The 17,486-nt window shown below is 45.5% G+C and overlaps 1 protein-coding gene across 1 annotated transcript in view; it reads left to right on the top strand.

Moving 5' to 3' along the window:
• Positions 1–17,486, top strand: part of SLC35A5 (solute carrier family 35 member A5) — a 36,220-nt gene that overhangs the window by 12,102 nt on the left and 6,632 nt on the right. The window contains 3 exon segments of the mRNA XM_066599994.1: positions 9,555–9,710; positions 16,315–16,389; positions 16,392–16,412. Coding sequence (XP_066456091.1) covers positions 9,581–9,710; positions 16,315–16,389; positions 16,392–16,412 — 226 coding nt within the window. The 5' untranslated portion in view covers positions 9,555–9,580.

Genomic DNA, 17,486 nt, shown 5'->3' with positions numbered 1-17,486 from the left:
CATACAGCGGTGCCCGATGACATCTCCCTGCACTTGGCTATCTTTGACAGTCGGGTGCAGGCAGAATTTAAATTTGCCGGTCTCTCCGGCCTTCTCCGCATACACGCCACGTTGACGCATGCGCAGAAGCCCGCGGCAAGTCCCGAGATCGGGACATCACGGAGGGTCGGGGGAGTATTTTCACCCGCCCCCATGGAGCCAATCCATAAGGGCAGCTGAAACGTAGCTTATTTTAAACTTTTTTTTCACTTTTCTGTGATCACCGGTATTCATTGGATAGCGACAATCACGGGCTTGGGGAAATCTCCTGCCTACCTTTAGGAGCCAGGAGCTAGGAGATTTCAAATTTGCCGGGCCTCCTGGCCTTCTGTAAGTGACGTCATGCATCTGCCGCACATTCGCAAAAGGGCGGCGTCTGGTCCCGGAGGACCAGATCGCCACGGGACATCACTGAGGACAGGGGTGAGTACGCTTAGCTGCCCTGATGAATTGGACCCACACAGCTGAATCTTTAGCTTTTTTTTTTTTTTTTAACTTTTTATTGACTTAATTGCGATCGGTGCGATCCATTAGATTGAAAATCAAAAGCTGCTCTGTGATTGGTTGCTAAAGGCAAGATAGTGTTTTTGTTTTTTGTTTTTTTTTTCCTTCTTGGTTTTCCTAAATCTGCTCTGTAATTGTCTAGGTTAATTTTCTTAAGAGACTGGACAGAAATGACAAAGTTGTAGAATGTCCTAGTGAGAGCGCCTCCCGGTGTATACATAGTGCCACTGATCTCTTCATCTGTGCTCTTGTTGGTTCTCCCTGCAGTAATCAGCTGTGCAAGGCATTCGTGGATAGTGTGAGAACAGGGGATATCTGCGGGGGCTTTCACATCTGCATTGGGGAATCCCCATGGCCAAGCGGTCCTGTCTTATGACGGTACCGAACAGCGCCAAATAGACCCCATTCACTATCATGGCGTCCGTTCAGTTTCCACCCAGCTGCCCAGCATTTAACTGGAAAGAAAGGACTACATCCGGTAATTTGTTCCAGATCTGTGACGGGGCCTCCAGGGGTTCCAACGCTGACGTGCAACCGCCCGGAAATACACTATTTTATTTTAATTGCAAAAAAATGTGACAAAGTATCCAGAACAGGCAGTAAAATATGTTCTGCACAACACTTGGGCGTCCCTCACACAGGCGATTTTTGTGCAGCGTTTAGTGCTGCATTCTCATTGCTGCGCAAAACTGTACAACGCTCTCATTCATTTCAACGGATCTACTCACACAAGCATTAAAATGCAGTGTCTTCAAGGATGCGCTTTGATAGCGATGTATGCTCTATTTTTGGCTGTTTTCAGTTGTGTGTTGCGTATTGAGCCGCGTTTTTGGAAGCATTAAACACAGGTTGCTACCCTGATTTTCGGGGGAAGCGGTGCCTTGAAATATAAACCCTACCCCAAAAGCTACACTACGTGGGGAAAAAAAGGAATACTCACCTAGCAGGTGCCCTCCGGGTCCCTCCCACTGCTCTCCGGAGCTCTGGGCATGCTTCTGGGCACTTGTCAGCGCTGACAGATCATCTGTTGATGGTAACAGGGTTTGAAGACTGCGCCTCCAGCAAGAGATTGCTGCGATGGCTGAGCCATGGGCTCAGCCAATCAGAGCCAGCTCTAGATGCAACAATCTCAGTCATTCATTAAATGGCTGTGATTGGTTCATCGAGCGCTGGCTATGATTGGTTTATTGAGCGCTGGCTGAGCCAATTGGAGCAATCTTTTACTGGAGGCGGGGTCTTCAAACCCCGTTACCATCAAGAGATGCTCTGTTGGCGATGACAAGTGCCCGGAGCTCTGGAGAGCAGTGGGAGGAACCCGACGGCGCCAACTAGATGAGTATAAGGCATCCCTCACACAGTTCTGACATTCAGCTTACTTTTTTTTCTGCTGACAAAACACGTGCCAGCGCTGCTGAAAACGCAGCTTTGAAAAATGCATTTTCCCCCAGTCGTCTCCACGACAGCACCAATTGAGATTGCCTCCTCCTGATAGGACAGGAACATACTGAGAGGTTAAAAGCTCCCCCCCCCCCCCCCCCTTCCCCACTTTCCTCAGTGTCTTCCTGTCCTGCCAGGAGGCAGGATCTCTGAGAGGGGCTGGTGGAGAAGCCAGCCAGGATTACTTACAGGCGGATCGGAGGGCAGTGGGTCAGCCTGTCCTCCCTTCCCAGCCAGACGACTCCCGGGACGCCACATGGGGTGGTAACCCCCGGGCCAGGTTCCTCTCGCGGCGGCCCATGGGGGGTACAAAGCGGGAGCCTCAGTCCCCCTCCTCCTCCTTGTATAGTCACAGCGCGGCGCTCCAGGAAGCCCTGGAGGGCGTCGCGTCACGTGCCCAGCGTGGTGACGTCATCACGCTCGCATCAGGAGCCGCACGGAGGGGGCGGGGCTTAGCGCAGGAGCGCGAAAATTCAAAATAAGGAACCTGAGAGAAGCCAGAAGGTGGACCAGCACTACAGGTCCCAGGGTGTCTGCAGCACCGGTATAGTAATGAGTGCTCCAGCCCCAGAGATAGCTGAAACCTCAGCCTCAGCGGCCGTAAGTAGTCAGTGCGGCAAAAAATACAAAATGCAAAATCCAATGTATTGTATATGGAAAAATTACATATTTACCCGCAAAAAATACTTTCCCCTTTTTGTTTGTCAGGGGGATAAAAAAGACATCTCCCCCCCCCCCCCCCCCACCCCCCAGAACAAAACCCAAAAAATGTGTGGAGTGCGGGACGAGACTGCCAGCTACGTACCAGAGGCCTCTATGCAAGGCATGCGTAGCTAGGCTAGTCAAAGAGGAATCGGGGGGATTCCTGGATGACGTTAGGAAGCTGGTGAAGGAGGAGGTTTGATCAGCCCTAACGTCACAGCTGGCCCCGCCAGCGAAACGCCAGAAAAAGGCGTATGTTCCCGACGAGCCTTCCGACTCCGAGAGTTCTATCGGAGCAAGAGGAACAGGCGGCCGAGGAGTCCTCAGACGATGAGGACTACAAAAGATACCTTTTCCATCAGGACGACTTAACGGAATTGATTAAGTCAGTCAGTGCTACATTAAAAATGGAAGAGCCCAGAGAACCACGCACCCTGCAAGACGAGATATTCGGGGGACTAGGGGAGAGGCGTAAACATACCTTCCCTGTCCACAAGAATATCACCAAAATAATCCAGAAAGAGTGGAGGAAACCATACGCAAGCTCCTTCTCTACTAGAGGGGTAAAAAGAGGGTACCCATTTGAGGAGGAAGTTTGCGCAAGCTGGGAAGAGATACCCAAGGTAGACGTCCCAGTGGCCAAAGTAGCTAGGAGGACGAGCCTGCCCTTTGAGGACGCCGCACAATTAACCCCTTCCCGCTCCAGGGCGTACCGGTACGTCCTGGCAGCCTGGTACTTCCTGCAACAGGGCGTACCGGTACGTCCTGGAGATAGCGCTATCCCGCAGCGGGAGCCGGCTGTCAGTCACAGCCGACGTCCCGCTGTAACAGCGGGGGGACATCGGAGATGCGCCGCCCGCTGTTAACCCCTTCGCTGCCGCGATCTAAGTAGATCGCGGCAGGGAAAGAGTTCACAAAGGGAGCGGACTCCCTCTGTGTCTCCGGCCGGCACTCACGATGTCATCGCGAGAGCCTGGCCTGTCGCCATGGCAACAGGACGCCAGACACTGGCGTCCTGTATTGCCTGTGCCTATAATCGCTGTATAAGCGATAAGGCATGGCAGAGCAGTAGCTCTGCCATGCCTTATAACAGCGATCATAGGCACAGTGTTGTAAGTCCCTCAGAGGGACTCAAATAGTATAAAAGAAAAAATGTAAAAAAAAATGTAAAAAAAACCCTTTTTTTTTAATGCTTTTTCTAATATTAGCATAAAAAAAGGGAAAAAAAATTAAAACCCCACATATTTGGTATTGACGCGTCCGTAACGAAGTGTACAAAAAGTTGAACACAATTTTTAATTTGTACGATAAAAAGCGTAAAAAACAACGCTAAAAAACAGAGGCAAAATGCTAATTTTTAGCATTTTGCCTCCCAAAAAATGCAATAAAAGTGATCAAAAAAGCCATACAAAATGGTACCAATAAAAATTACAGCTTGTCTCGTAAAAAATAAGCCCTCATAGAGCTCCGTACATAGAAAAATAAAAAAGTTACAGGACTTTGAATGCAGCTATAGAGAAAAAAAAAAGATTTCCAAAAAAAAGGGGGTTTTATTGCAAAAAAGTGTAAAAACCTAAAAAAAAAATAACAATTTTGGTATCGTTGTAACCGTACCGACCCGCAGGAAAAATTTAGTGTGTCATTTATGCTGCATGATTAACGCTGTAAAAAAAAGAAAAAGAAATCTATGGCAGAATTGATGCGTTTTCTCTCCCTGTTATCATAAAAAAAAAAATTAAAAAATTTTACGATATTGTCTATGTACCCAAAAGTGGCACTGGTAAAAACTACAGCTGGCCACGCAAAAAACAAGCCCTTATACGGCCGCGTCCACGGAAAAATAAAAAAAGTTATGCCTTTTGAAAAATGGAGATGGAAAAATACCAAAAAATCGCTTGGTCCTCAACGCCAAAATAGGCCATGTCATTAAGGGGTTAAAAGATCCCATGGATCGCAAAGCCGAAGGCCTTCTAAAAAAAATCATGGGAGGCAGCAGCAAGCATACTTAGGCCAGGGATCGCAGCCACCTGCGTGGCGCGCACTCTGGGGGTATGGCTCGAACAGGTGGAGCTACACTTAACCAATAAAATGCCAAGGGACCAGATCCCAAATTCCCTACCTATCCTGCGCATGGCAACAAATTTCATAGCGGATGCCGCGGCCGAAACGGTTAAACTCTCGGCAAAAGCTACAGCCCGATCTAACTCAACCAGAAGAGTACTATGGCTGAAATCATGGTCAGGCGACCTAGCCTCAAAAAATAAACTATGCGCCCTCCCGTTCTACGGTCAGTTTTTGTTCGGACCAGACCTAGACAAAAGCCTGGAGAAGGCGGCCGACAAAAAGAAGGGATTCCCGGAAGAAAAGCCGCAGAGAGGGAAGACCTTCTTCCGAACCCCAGGGCAACAGCCCGAGGCCTACCGAGGCAAGGGCAAGACAGGCCGCTGGAGTTACCCCAAGGGGGGCAGAGGGAGAAATATCCTCTTTAATCCCCACCAGGGGGAGCCCAAGCAGAGACCCTGATGCCAGCTCCGTAGGGGCAAGGCTGGGGAACTTTGTGGGCCAATGGGCCTCAATTAGCGAAGGCCCATGGATCCCAAAGATCCTACAGCAGGGATACCGGATAGAACTGGTGTCCCTCCCCAGAAGGAAATTCATTATCACAGGAGGCTCAGGGCAACAGTTACACTTACTAAGGCAAAGCGTTCGGGACTTGCAACATCTAAACGCAATATCCCCCGTACCGCAAAATGAGGAAACTCAGGGCCATTATTCCAGGCTCTTCCTAGTAAGAAAACCCTGCGGGAAACGCCGCATGATAGTGAATCTGAAGCCTTTGAACACCTGTGTCAAGTACAGAAAATTCAAAATGGAGTCCATCTCTTCAACGATAAAGTTGATTCCCAAAGGGGCCTACATGGCGTCCATCGATCTGAAGGACGCTTATTTCCATGTACCGATCCACGAGGGGTCCCAAAGATACCTAAGGTTCGCAGTGGATATGGGCAAAGGAATAGAGCACCACCAATTCAGATGCCTGCCTTTCGGGATCTCCTCAGCACCCAGAATTTTTACCAAAATTATGGCAGAGGTAGCTGCCTACCTGAGAAAAAAGTCGATCCTAATAACACCCTACCTGGACGATATTTTAATAATAGCAGAGTCCAGAGAACTCCTAACGAAAGACCTGAGGATAGTGCTAGAACTTCTCCAATCCTTAGGATGGATCATAAACTGGGAAAAATCCAGCTTAGACCCCGACAGGAAGAAGACGTTTTTAGGCATAACGCTCAACTCAGAATTACAATGCTCCTGCCTGCCCGAGGAAAAAATACAAAAAATCCAAAGGCTGGTCAGATCCTTCCTACAGAAACGATCATGCACAATTCGGGAAGCCATGTCTCTCCTGGGAAGCCTAACATCATGCATTCCTGGAGTAGCATGGGCCCAGGCTCACACCAGAGCTCTACAGGCCTCCGTCCTATCCACATGGGACAAAAAGCAGTCCTCGCTAGGGACAAAAATGTATATCCCAAACACAGTGAAAACATCCCTGCGTTGGTGGACATCCCCGGCGAACCTGCAGGAAGGGGTTCATTGGCTACAAAACCCAGCCACGCACATCACAACGGACGCAAGCGCAAGGGGATGGGGGGGGAGCGCATGTGGGGAACCAGTTCTTTCAGGGCCCGTGGTCCCAAAGGATAAAAGAACAATCCTCCAATTACAGAGAACTACAGGCCGTATGGCAGGTCCTACAGCAGTTAAGAAACTCGCCACGGAACCAGCATATAAAGATACTGTCGGACAATACCACCACGGTCGCCCATATTCGGCACCAGGGGGGCACAAGGTCGCCTGCCCTGCAAAACATTTCGCAGAAAATCTTCCACTGGGCAGAGGGCCGGATCCTTTCGATCACGGCAACACACTTAAAAGGGACACTAAACCAAAAAGCAGACTTCCTCAGCGGGAGGCAGATAGACCCAGGAGAATGGTCTCTCTCCTTGGAGGCATTCAGAATCCTGACCAACCGGTGGGGGTCCCCACAATTGGACCTATTTGCAACCAAGGAGAACGCCAAAGTAGGCAATTTCTTCTCCCTCCAGCCAGGAGATCATCCTACGGCAATAGACGCCCTAGGCCAGGACTGGGGAAAGGGGCTAGCGTACGCGTTTCCTCCGATTACCGCTGATCCCCAGGGTCTTACAACATTTCAGAACCCAGGTATGCACGCTAATCCTGGTGACACCCCCCCCCCTTCTGGCCCAAGAGAAGTTGGTTCGGTCTTCTGACAACATTGAGGGTCCAGGACCCAGTCACCTTTCCGACCTGGACAGATCTGCTATCACGGGCCACTGAACCACCCGGGCTTAAACAGACTCCACTTAACAGCATGGCTCTTGAGGAATCCTCACTAAGGGGGAAGGGATTCTCACAAAGAGTGGTAGAAACGTTATTGTCCAGCAGAAAAAAAGACGACCCACCGTATCTACCAGAAGGTTTGGAGAAGGTTCTCCTCATGGAGACAGGGAAGGGATTCCGGGGATTCTATCCCGAGCATCCCTTTGATCTTAGAATTCTTGCAGGAGGGCCTACAGATGGGCCTCTCTCCAAGTACCCTGAAGGTCCAGGTCGCAGCCCTTAGCGCCATATGCGACACAGAGTTCTCGGACAATAGATGGGTCAACAGGTTCCTGACAGCAGCAGCTAGATTACGACCTAGACCCATAAAACTTGTTCCAGACTGGAACCTTAATTGGGTTCTAAGGGCCATGTCAGCGGAACCATTCGAGCCGATTTGAAGCACTACCGATAAAAAATGCTTACAATCAAGACCGTTTTTCTAGTAGCCATCACGTCTGCGAGGAGGGTTAGCGAGCTTCAGGCTTTGTCCATTCGCCACCCATTTCTAAAAATCTCGGACTCCAAATTAGTATTTAAAACGGACCCTGCCTTCATGCCAAAAGTGGTATCACATTTTCATAGGTCCCAGGACGTAATAATTCCCTCATTTTTTAGCAAACCTAAAAACGAGGAAGAAAAAATCCTAAGCTGCCTGGATGTCAGGAGAACAGTCCTAGGCTACATAGATGCCACAAGCCACTGGAGACGGGACGACAACCTGTTCATCCAGTTCAGTGGCCCAAATAAAGGGAACAAAGCGGCAAAAAACTCCATAGCCAGGTGGATCCGCCTGGCCATTATAGAATCCTATAAAGCCCTCGGGAAGGAAATCCCCTTAGCTCTTAAAGCCCATTCTACAAGGGCAGTAGCATCCTCATGGGCCGAACATAGCTCAGCCTCGGTCGAGCAGATATGCAAGGCCGCAGTCTGGAAAAAAACCCACACGTTCATTAAACATTATAGGGTAAAGGTGCAGCAGGACGAGGACATGGCCTTCGGCCGCAAAGTCCTCTCGGCAGCAATCCCACCCTAATAAACTTTTGTTGGTACGACTCAATTGGTGCTGTCGTGGAGACTGGGGGAAAAAATGGATTATACCTACCTGATAATCAGGTTTCCAGGAGTCTCCACGACAGCACCCGTACCTCCCCCCCCCCCCCCCCCCTAAATGGATAGAAAGAAACTATAGAATATAATATAAAGAATAAATAAATATGATATAATATTTTATAATCAACAAAAAACCCCGGTTAAGGGAAGAAATTTAAGTTGAGCTCCTACCCCGGCAATTTGTTAGAATCCACTGAGGAAAGTGGGGAAGGGGGGGAGCTTTTAACCTCTCAGTATGTTCCTGTCCTATCAGGTGGAGGCAATCTCAATTGGTGCTGTCGTGGAGACTCCTGGAAACCTGATTATCAGGTAGGTATAATCCATTTTTTTACAAATGCCTGTGTGAGGAAGGCCTTAGTGTACATGCTCTTCTGTTATGTCTGATGTACCTACAATAGTCTTGTGTACTGTGTAGGAAGACATTCTAGTGGAAGTCATTATGGGAGGGGGGGTCTTCATAAATGTTGCGCTTTGCTCCTATAGATTTTGAATGCAAAAACATTCCAAGAATATTTTTACCGCTTGGCACAAAGATCACAGACGGCCCCAGGGTGGATTAGTAGATTACACATGCAAGGATGACGTTTACTTTAGCTTTCCATATCCCATATTTACAGTGTGATAATGGCAGCAACTGTCTGCAAATACTTAGCTTTGTTTAGCTTGTAGTTGCCAAAATTAACCCCTTAAGGACTAGCGTGTCTTGGTTCAAAAGGATTGGATACTTTTTAGAGATTTTACCTGTGTGGTGGTTTTACGGTCTCCCCCCCCCCCCCCCCCCCATCCCCCTCCCCAACTGATATTTTTTTTTCTAGTTTGTTTATTAGGGGTAAAAAGCTAAAGAAAGAATTTTCTTTCTTTTATATCTTTTTTTTTTTTTTTTTTAATTGAATATATTTACACTAAAATAAGATACAGGAATGGGCTTTAATTATAGGTGCACTTGGAGATGGTTTAGGTTGATGTCAGAGGTCGGTTGTCTTCTGGGGGTCATTTTCATTGTGTTTTTATTTTTTTTTATTTTGGTACATTCACACTATTCCATTGCAGCTGGCTCATCTATAGGAGCCCCAGTTACAGGGGAAAACATTCCCCTGTAGTGACCTCTAGTCACTGGTAGAGCTGATCAGAGGTCTGCTAGGACCTTGCAGCTTTGCTGTAGCAGGGGGCACTTGGCAGTCATGTGATCATCAGGTCAAATAGGGGAAGTGGCACTCCTACATTCTCCCTTCACTACATAGTGCTCATTGAGCGTTGTGTAGCCTGTAAATACATGAATTTAGTAGTCTCCAGCACTTGTCTTCATGAGCTCCATTCACCTATTGCCTCCTTATGTAATCTTTATGTTTGAATAGGACATGCTGGAGTGATCCGGACTAAAATGAGGTGCAAGACCTGTATAAAGTCATCATGGTTCTCCAGATACAACTTGCACACCTTTCTGCTTGGTTTTACCTTTGTTGGCCTTGGATCAAGCCGTGTTCTTCTGGTGAAGTTCTCCGCTAACGAGGGTGGGTTGACTTTATTTTTTGACATACTGTTTGCTCTGTTAAAACTAAGGTTTTCCTGATCTGAAGTATTGATGACCTATCCTCAGGACGTGGGTCTATGTTTTGAAAAAACAATTTTGCTGACCTCAGTATTTCTACTGATTTAACCCAAATGAAAGGTGCTGATGCCACATAAGTCCAAAAAAATGCGATATATCAACTTTTTCACAAATAAGAGCTGTTTGAATAGAGGTTATAAAGTCAAATATCAGGGATAATAAGTTCTGCAGAAGCCATGGCAGGTAATATTGGTTTCAAGCAAAAAATGAGTCCATCGTCTAACCGAGAGAACAATAGTTGTGTAGATTTTGAATTTTGGGGAGAAATTTTCTCTCTTTGGATATTCTGGAACAGTTCTGTCCAGGATTGTCACACTGTAAACACCAGCAGTGGTCTGCCATCATGGTTATGTGCCATATGCCTTAATACCTACCCTTAATATCACTTTTGCAATCCTTCTGAAAAGCCCTGGATGCGAGGCGTTTTCACAGGGAAACAGCCTCGCATCACAGCAGGGCTGATTTCAATGGAGCCAGCGGCAGCAGCGCTAGCCCTACTGACATCAATGGGATAAGATCGATGGAGGAATCCCCTGCTGCAGCTGTGACAGCTCCTTTGTGATGTTCTCCTATTCATTTCATTGGGGCTGGCGCAGGAGCGGCTCCTGCCCCATTGAAGTCAATCGTAGAAGATCGCAATCCTCTGCTACTGCTGTGACCGCTACAGCAGGGAATTCCTCCAGCAATCTTCACAGCACTGTCACAGTGTTCAGTGACTCCCCATGGGGATGATGGAATTCCCTGCCACTGCTGTCACAGCTGTGGCAGAGGATCGCAATGTCTCTGCGGAGTCCCCTTATCACTGAACAACACTGATGGGATTTCCCGCTGTGCTGAAGGATCCCCTGCTGCAGCTGTCACAGCAGTGGCAAAGCAGTGCGATAATCTTCCATTGCTGTCAATGGGGCCAGCACTGCTGCCGCCGGCCCTATTGGAAACAATGGGCGAGATCATAAAAAGAATAGACATGCTGCGACCTTGTTTTCACGCTGCATTGCAAGCATCAAAACGTCGCACATGTGAAGTGAGCCATTGGAAGCCATTGGCTTCATAATTTTATGATTTCTCGCAGCGCTGGGAAATCATGCGATTTCATCGCCAGTGTGAAGGCACCCTTAGTCCCAATTTTATATGCAGTGGGGCAGCAACACTCTGAGGATTAACAAGTGGTCCATTCTTGATACTTCTTTTTTTTTTTTACCAATTGTAACATTCTCTCTAGCTGGCCGTTCTGTCCTTGGACAATGTTCTGCCTTTGCTCAGCTATCCCAAAGGCACAAGAAGCAAGGAAACTTTGTGTATCAACTTTACTGCCCTAGAAGAATCAATATAACTTTCAGGTTGCCATATAAAATCCAGCAATGATCACTTATATTTGTTTTTTTTAGAGACTGGTTCTCACGGATTCATAAGTTTCTCTCGTATTTACCGAGTGAGTAATAGGAATGGAAGGTGATATATTGCCACTGTGAGGCAACACTCACTTTAGACTTATGAACTGTCAATAAAAAGCCTCCATTCTGCAGGTAGAGAACTACCACATCCCATTGACTCAATAAGCCCTTTTACGTCCATGCATTACAAGCTCCTCGTCCATATGAAATATTTCAGAAGATCTTTCTCGCCAACACGTTTTCATCCCTGTGTAACATGTGCCCTTGAAGGACATCCCATATACATTCTAGAGACCACACACCAATACAACAATAAATTTATAATTTCGCTTGCATTGCGATTATTATTTTTCCCCTGTAACAGTTTATTAGTGAACAGTTTTTTGCGAGAAAACCAGACGTGACTTGAGTTAATGGACGTGATTTTTGGATTCAGCACACCAAAATATACAAAGATCACATGTTATCTTGTAGTCAGTAAAATTGATGTAGACCATATCAGATTAGTGGTGGTCCACCACTCTTGACTCCTGCCAAGTCAGCTGATTGAAGAGGCCATGGCACTCGGGTATCTTAGAGTTGTGATGTCACGTTGGTGATTGGTCACATGGCTGAGAGCAGCTCAGTCCCATTTAAGAGATTGGTTGTCTAAAAAATTACACACTGCTCTGATTGGCCAGTGCTGCTCATGTGAGCAGCACTAGCTTACCCGAAAGCGGCGTGCCATGGCTGACTACCGGTTCACAGTGTGCTCTGAGTAGTGACAGGAAGACTGAAGAGGAGCCTCAGAAATTAGCGCATCTGTGGCAGAACTGGGAGGAAAGAGGGTACCAGGTAATAACCAACTGGCCTTGAAAGTTGTGCTGTAACTTCGTGTAGTGGGAAAAACTTTTTAACATCACTGCTACCAACCCCTGGCATAGCCACATGAGTTAATCATTAACATGTAGGAACATTCCGCTTATGAGTGGTCTACGATAGACAACGTATATTACATGTGAGAAGCTGCAAATTGGCTGCTTCCGTGTAGGGCCTGTCAGTGGAGAGAAGAGGCTCATGAAGCCGGTAAGTACGCTTGGAGATGATCCTTACCGCTACATGTAGCTAACTAGTCTGACTCTACATGGGGACTTATAAACGCCTGTACGTCTCCTTCAGTTGCTGGTGTTACATTGCCGTTCCTTAACTTAAGTATTCATGTTTTTCACTGATTATGTTCTGTAGGCCTGAAGTCGTGAGCAATACTGACTTGCGTTACTAGGTTTGAACTGTAGATGTCACTAGACGCTCAGTGCTGCTCCTATGACTATTATATTGGAGGCTGCACACCCTTCCTAAAATATTTAGTAGTTTTAGCACACTTTTTTCCTTTTGTTAACATGCTGCTTGAGTTGCTTGCATTGACTTGGGGCCCTTTTAGATGGGCCAATTCTCGTTTGAGCGAGTGACGCCACCACTAGCTCGTTCGCTCTTGTGCAGCCAGTTTAGATAAGCAGATCATTGTCGGCTCGTTCAAAAGAGAATTGTTCGGTCTTTCACACTCGCTGTATAAGTGAACAAATGATGTTTAAACTGAACGATAAGCAAATAAGCCAACGATGGAAAGTGAGCGATTCTTCGTTATTCATTCATTGGCTCACGCATAGAAGGAACGGTTATCGCTCACTTTCTCTCCTTTGAACAATAATTGTAATGTTGCTTTCAGACGTATCAGTCATGGGTGTTGTAGTAACTATCTAGTCAGAAGAAATGACAAGTCCATCCACTTTGTATAAACAGCTATTACATTAATATGCTGTTGCAAGGATTGTACTGCTGCACTAGTAATGTCACTAGAGCTCTAACCGCACACCTTTACTTTACATTAGGGTTGCACAACCTCTAATCCAAGGGCAACATCGTAAACTGAACCAATCCCAAAGGCCATAATTAACTTTATAGGGGTATAACAATCTGAGACATTTCTGGCATATCAAAATATACCATACTAGCTGATCTACCCGGCTTCGTCCGAGTTAATTTGATACGGGTATTTATGGGTTGTTTGCACATAAAATTTTATGAAGTCAAGGTTACTTTAGAGTTAACGAAGAATAACATGTATACATATAGAGGAGCGTTAGATTCTTTTCAGGCTGCATGTACGGCTGTCCCTCTGCACACTCGGAAGGAATATCAGTCGACCGCAATGGTACTCAGAAGATACAATTTAGACAGTGTAGTTATTGTATGGGCACCATGGAAGGAATGTAACTTCTGTGGTTGTTCTTCAACCCTATAATGACCAAGCCTGTTTTCACCTTAATGACCAGGCCAAATTTTGTCACTTTAACATGGAATAACTCCGTAAAAGTTTTGCATATCCAAGTAATTCTGACATGTTTTTTTTTTGCCACATACTGTAACTCATTTAGGTGGTAAAAATAGACCAATAGAATTTGTGTATATTTATTAAAAGTGCCAAAATTGGGTTGCATTTTGAAAAAACTATGATTTTCTTTTAAACATTTTCAGCTGCATAAACTCAAATATGTGCAAACCTACTGTACACATTTTTGATGAGATATATATTTCCATCTGTTTACTTTATTCTGGACACACATTGAAAAACTTGTTTTTTTGTTTTTTTTTAACCATTTAGGAGCTGTACAAATTTAACATTGATTATACATTTTGAGGAACATTTTGTTTTCCTGAACCAAACCAAGATTGCAAAGGCCCATAGGTGTCAGAGTGATAGATACCCCCACAAATGACCCAATTTTAAAAACTACACCCCTTAGTGTATTCACTGAAGGGAGTCATGAGTATTTTGACCCCACAGTTTCTTTTCAGGAATTAATGCAATTTAGAGGAGAGAAAAAATAAAATTTCAAATTTTTGCAAAATGTCATTTAAAAGACAGGATTTTTTTCTATAGTGCACTTGATAATGAGAATTTACACCCAAAATAGATATCCCTGTTTGTCTTGTGTTCAGAAACATATACGTTGTGGCCTTAATCTTATATCCTTATGCACCACAAGGCCCAAACCGAAAGGAGCAGCTGATGGCTTTCAGAACAGACATTTTGCTTGAAGGTGTTCCAGGCCCCATTGCTAACTTGAGCGGTCAAACGACAGAGAACTCCCACAAATGACCCCATTTTGAAACTAGACCCCTTAACAAATTCAGCTCCACCAAACCGAGAGGAGCATTGGACTTCAACTGTGTTTAAGCATATACGAAATCGCCATTATCCATTGGATAACAGCGATCACATGACTGGGGGACCGCTCACTACGGCCCTCAGTTAGTGCTCCAGGATCTCGACTACCTTTAGTAGCCAGGAGCAAGGAGACTTTACATTTCCCAGGCCCTCACCAGCTCCTGCGCTTGCGTCCGCCACTTTGCCGATGGGCGCAATGTGTCAAAGTTGGGGAAAGGTCCACAGATAAATATCTTGTCAGGGGACATCCCTGGAGGCCCTAGGTAAGTAATTTCACCTCCCTTCATGGCTCGTATCCGTGATAGAAGGTGAAACGTTAACTTTTTTTACTTTTATGTGATCGCAGTTTTCTATTAGTAAACGTTGATCACGTGACCAGGGACCGCGTACCCCATCCACCCCCCAGTGAAATATCCAAGCTCTTGGCTTTGTTTGGTAGTCAGAAGCAAATTATTTTCAATAAAGTAGATCTAGCCACTTCAACGTGCAAAAAAAAATCTTATTCCTTTATTTGAAGTTTTCACATAAAAGCTCGAGGCAAAAGATTAAAATCTTTGTGTAGTGTTATCCCATGGCATTTACTTTTTATTGACTCATATGATTGCCGGCGAGCATGTGAGCAGGGGTAGGAATGACAGCCTGGGTTTTAGTCCCCGCAGCAGCTTGCAGGGTTTTAATCCTGCAGGGAACATGTTTTTACGTCCCTGGGGATTAAAACCCAGTGAGCTAGGATGTAAAACCAGTAAGGGGTAGTCGCTAATGGGTTAATCTATGGCACTACAGTATGATGGAAATTTTACTGTGACGTAGTCTTTGAGCAGTTGTGTTCTAGTGTTTTCAAGCCCTGTCATTGTTGGCTGCAAGTCTGATGTATTTTTCACTTTCCAATAAACCATTTTCAATTCCCATGGTAAATGATTCTACACTTCAAAATCAGTTCATGTAAAGTACGGAAAATGGAGTTGTTAGTGTGGCACAGATTGCTAAAAGGTATGTCTTTTGGTATCCCAATAAACTGCTTATAGTCACGAAACGCCTTGCAGATCACACATACATTGGGTGGGATTGGAAGTCCTCTGTTTTTTTACATTAGCAACCAGAAGTATATATACAGGAGACATTTGCTATGAGGCTATAACACGCCTCACTTGTAATCATTATAATTTATTAGAATTCATTTATTATCATTGGTTAGTAAACCCTAAATAAACATAGTGACCTCTTAGTTGTTAGTCAGGACTTTTCTCAAACCAAAAATGTATAAACAATAAGATATAGCCTTTTCTTGGAGAACGGGTTGTGCTGACACAGGACCATCAGTCTGGTTTCTTTATCTGTTAGTGCATGTCTGCAAAATTCCTGTTGAAGGAAAATGACAACAATATGACCTGACAGAGGCAGAAGCATACAAGATGGATACAGATTTACTGCCCTAAGAGGTTCCTTCACAACGGGAGACGCCAAGTTCTGCTCTAAGCTAATAGTAGAAGATCCTGAACAAGGGAGAGCCCTCTAACTCAGAACATTCTAATAGGTATATTGGAAACAAAACTAACCCTTTTAGCTGTCTATAGAATGGCTTAAAAAATGGGCATTTTGTATAAATTTAGGGAACTGCTCTGTGGATATTCTTCAGTCATGTGATTTAATTTTTTTTGCTGTTTCTTATATTCCTGCACAGTCTTGCCTTCGGTAGACTGTCTATAGCCAACCGTTCACCCAAACTTTCCCTCTCCGTGTGGCATAGGTAATTGTATGCTCATGAATGCTTCTGACGTTCTTAGCTTATGTAGAAAAGTCTATTTAATAAAACCATGTGCTTTTATACGGCTTTTTACTGGAAATGACATGTGAAGCATGAAGCTTCTATAAAGCTGACGCAGACTCGGGCTTTGTCTTTGCAGATAATACTTACGACTATGTTCCCGCCACAGTAAATGTGTGCGCCGAAGCTGTCAAGCTCTTATTTTGTATGATAATGGCCTTCGAGTCATTGTTAAAGGTAAGTTGTTTGCAGCATTTCCTGCTGTTAGAGCCCAGTACATTAGTGTACACTTCATTTGTAGCCTGACAGCTGTGACTGCAGGTTTCATTGTTTTATTTATGTTCACGTCAGAATGCCATTTTATAGATGATCTATTTTTATTAAGTTTTCACTAATACAGAATAATTATCAGCCATTTCCCAACGCGCCAAGTTGTTGCGACAAACACGGTGCAACGGAGCATATTGACATTTAAAGCTGAATAATAGACCTTCCAAATATATTCAAAGGAATGGTACATTGTCAGCAAGAGTCACATTCAAAAGCAGCAGAAGGTAGAGGAGAATAGGCATGTACAACGCGGATGATTGAAAATAAGGCAAGTCTAGCGGGCCGCGGAAACGCCGGTAGTGGGAATAAAGCGAAGGAAGGCGGCAGAAGATAAGGGAACAATGAGAAGCATGTAGTGAGGCTCTTGATAAAAAGGTACACAAGTCAACCTGATATATTGGTCAGAAAGTGATCTTATTAGGTCGCCCTTGGACAGCCTTTTTTTTTTCTAAACTAAATAACCCAATTTTGATAACCCTCCTCTGGGTATTCTAGTCCGCCCATTCCGTTTATTTCTTTAGTTGCCCGCCTCTTATGCCTCACTCAAGTTCTGATATGTCCTTCTTGAGTACTGGTGCCCAAAACTTGTCCACAATATTCCATGTGTGGTCTGACCAGTGACTTGTACAGAGGAAGAACAATGTTCTCACCATGTACTGCCAGATTCCAATGCATCGAAAGTTTCGAAAAATATTCTGCCTCTGTATATACAGCTCCCATTCAGACCAATGTGTATCAAAGGTTACAGACTAGTGATGAGCGAGCATACTCGCTAAGGGCAATTGCAAGAGCGAGCATTGTCCTTTGCGAGTACCTGCCTGCTCGAGACAAAAGGTTCAGGTGCCAGCAGCGGGCAGGGAGCTGCGGGGGAGAAGCGGGGAGGAACAGGAGGGGAGATCTCTCCTCCCCCCCCCCCCCCCCCCCCCCCCTCCGATCCCCACTTGCTGACTGCCGCTACTCACCGCTCCCCCGCGCCGGCAA

Source organism: Eleutherodactylus coqui, chromosome 4 (genome assembly GCF_035609145.1).
Source record: "Eleutherodactylus coqui strain aEleCoq1 chromosome 4, aEleCoq1.hap1, whole genome shotgun sequence".
Taxonomy (NCBI): domain Eukaryota; kingdom Metazoa; phylum Chordata; class Amphibia; order Anura; family Eleutherodactylidae; genus Eleutherodactylus; species Eleutherodactylus coqui.
The sequence above is the reverse complement of the archived record's forward strand: the minus strand, read 5'-3'. Positions and strand labels throughout refer to the sequence as shown.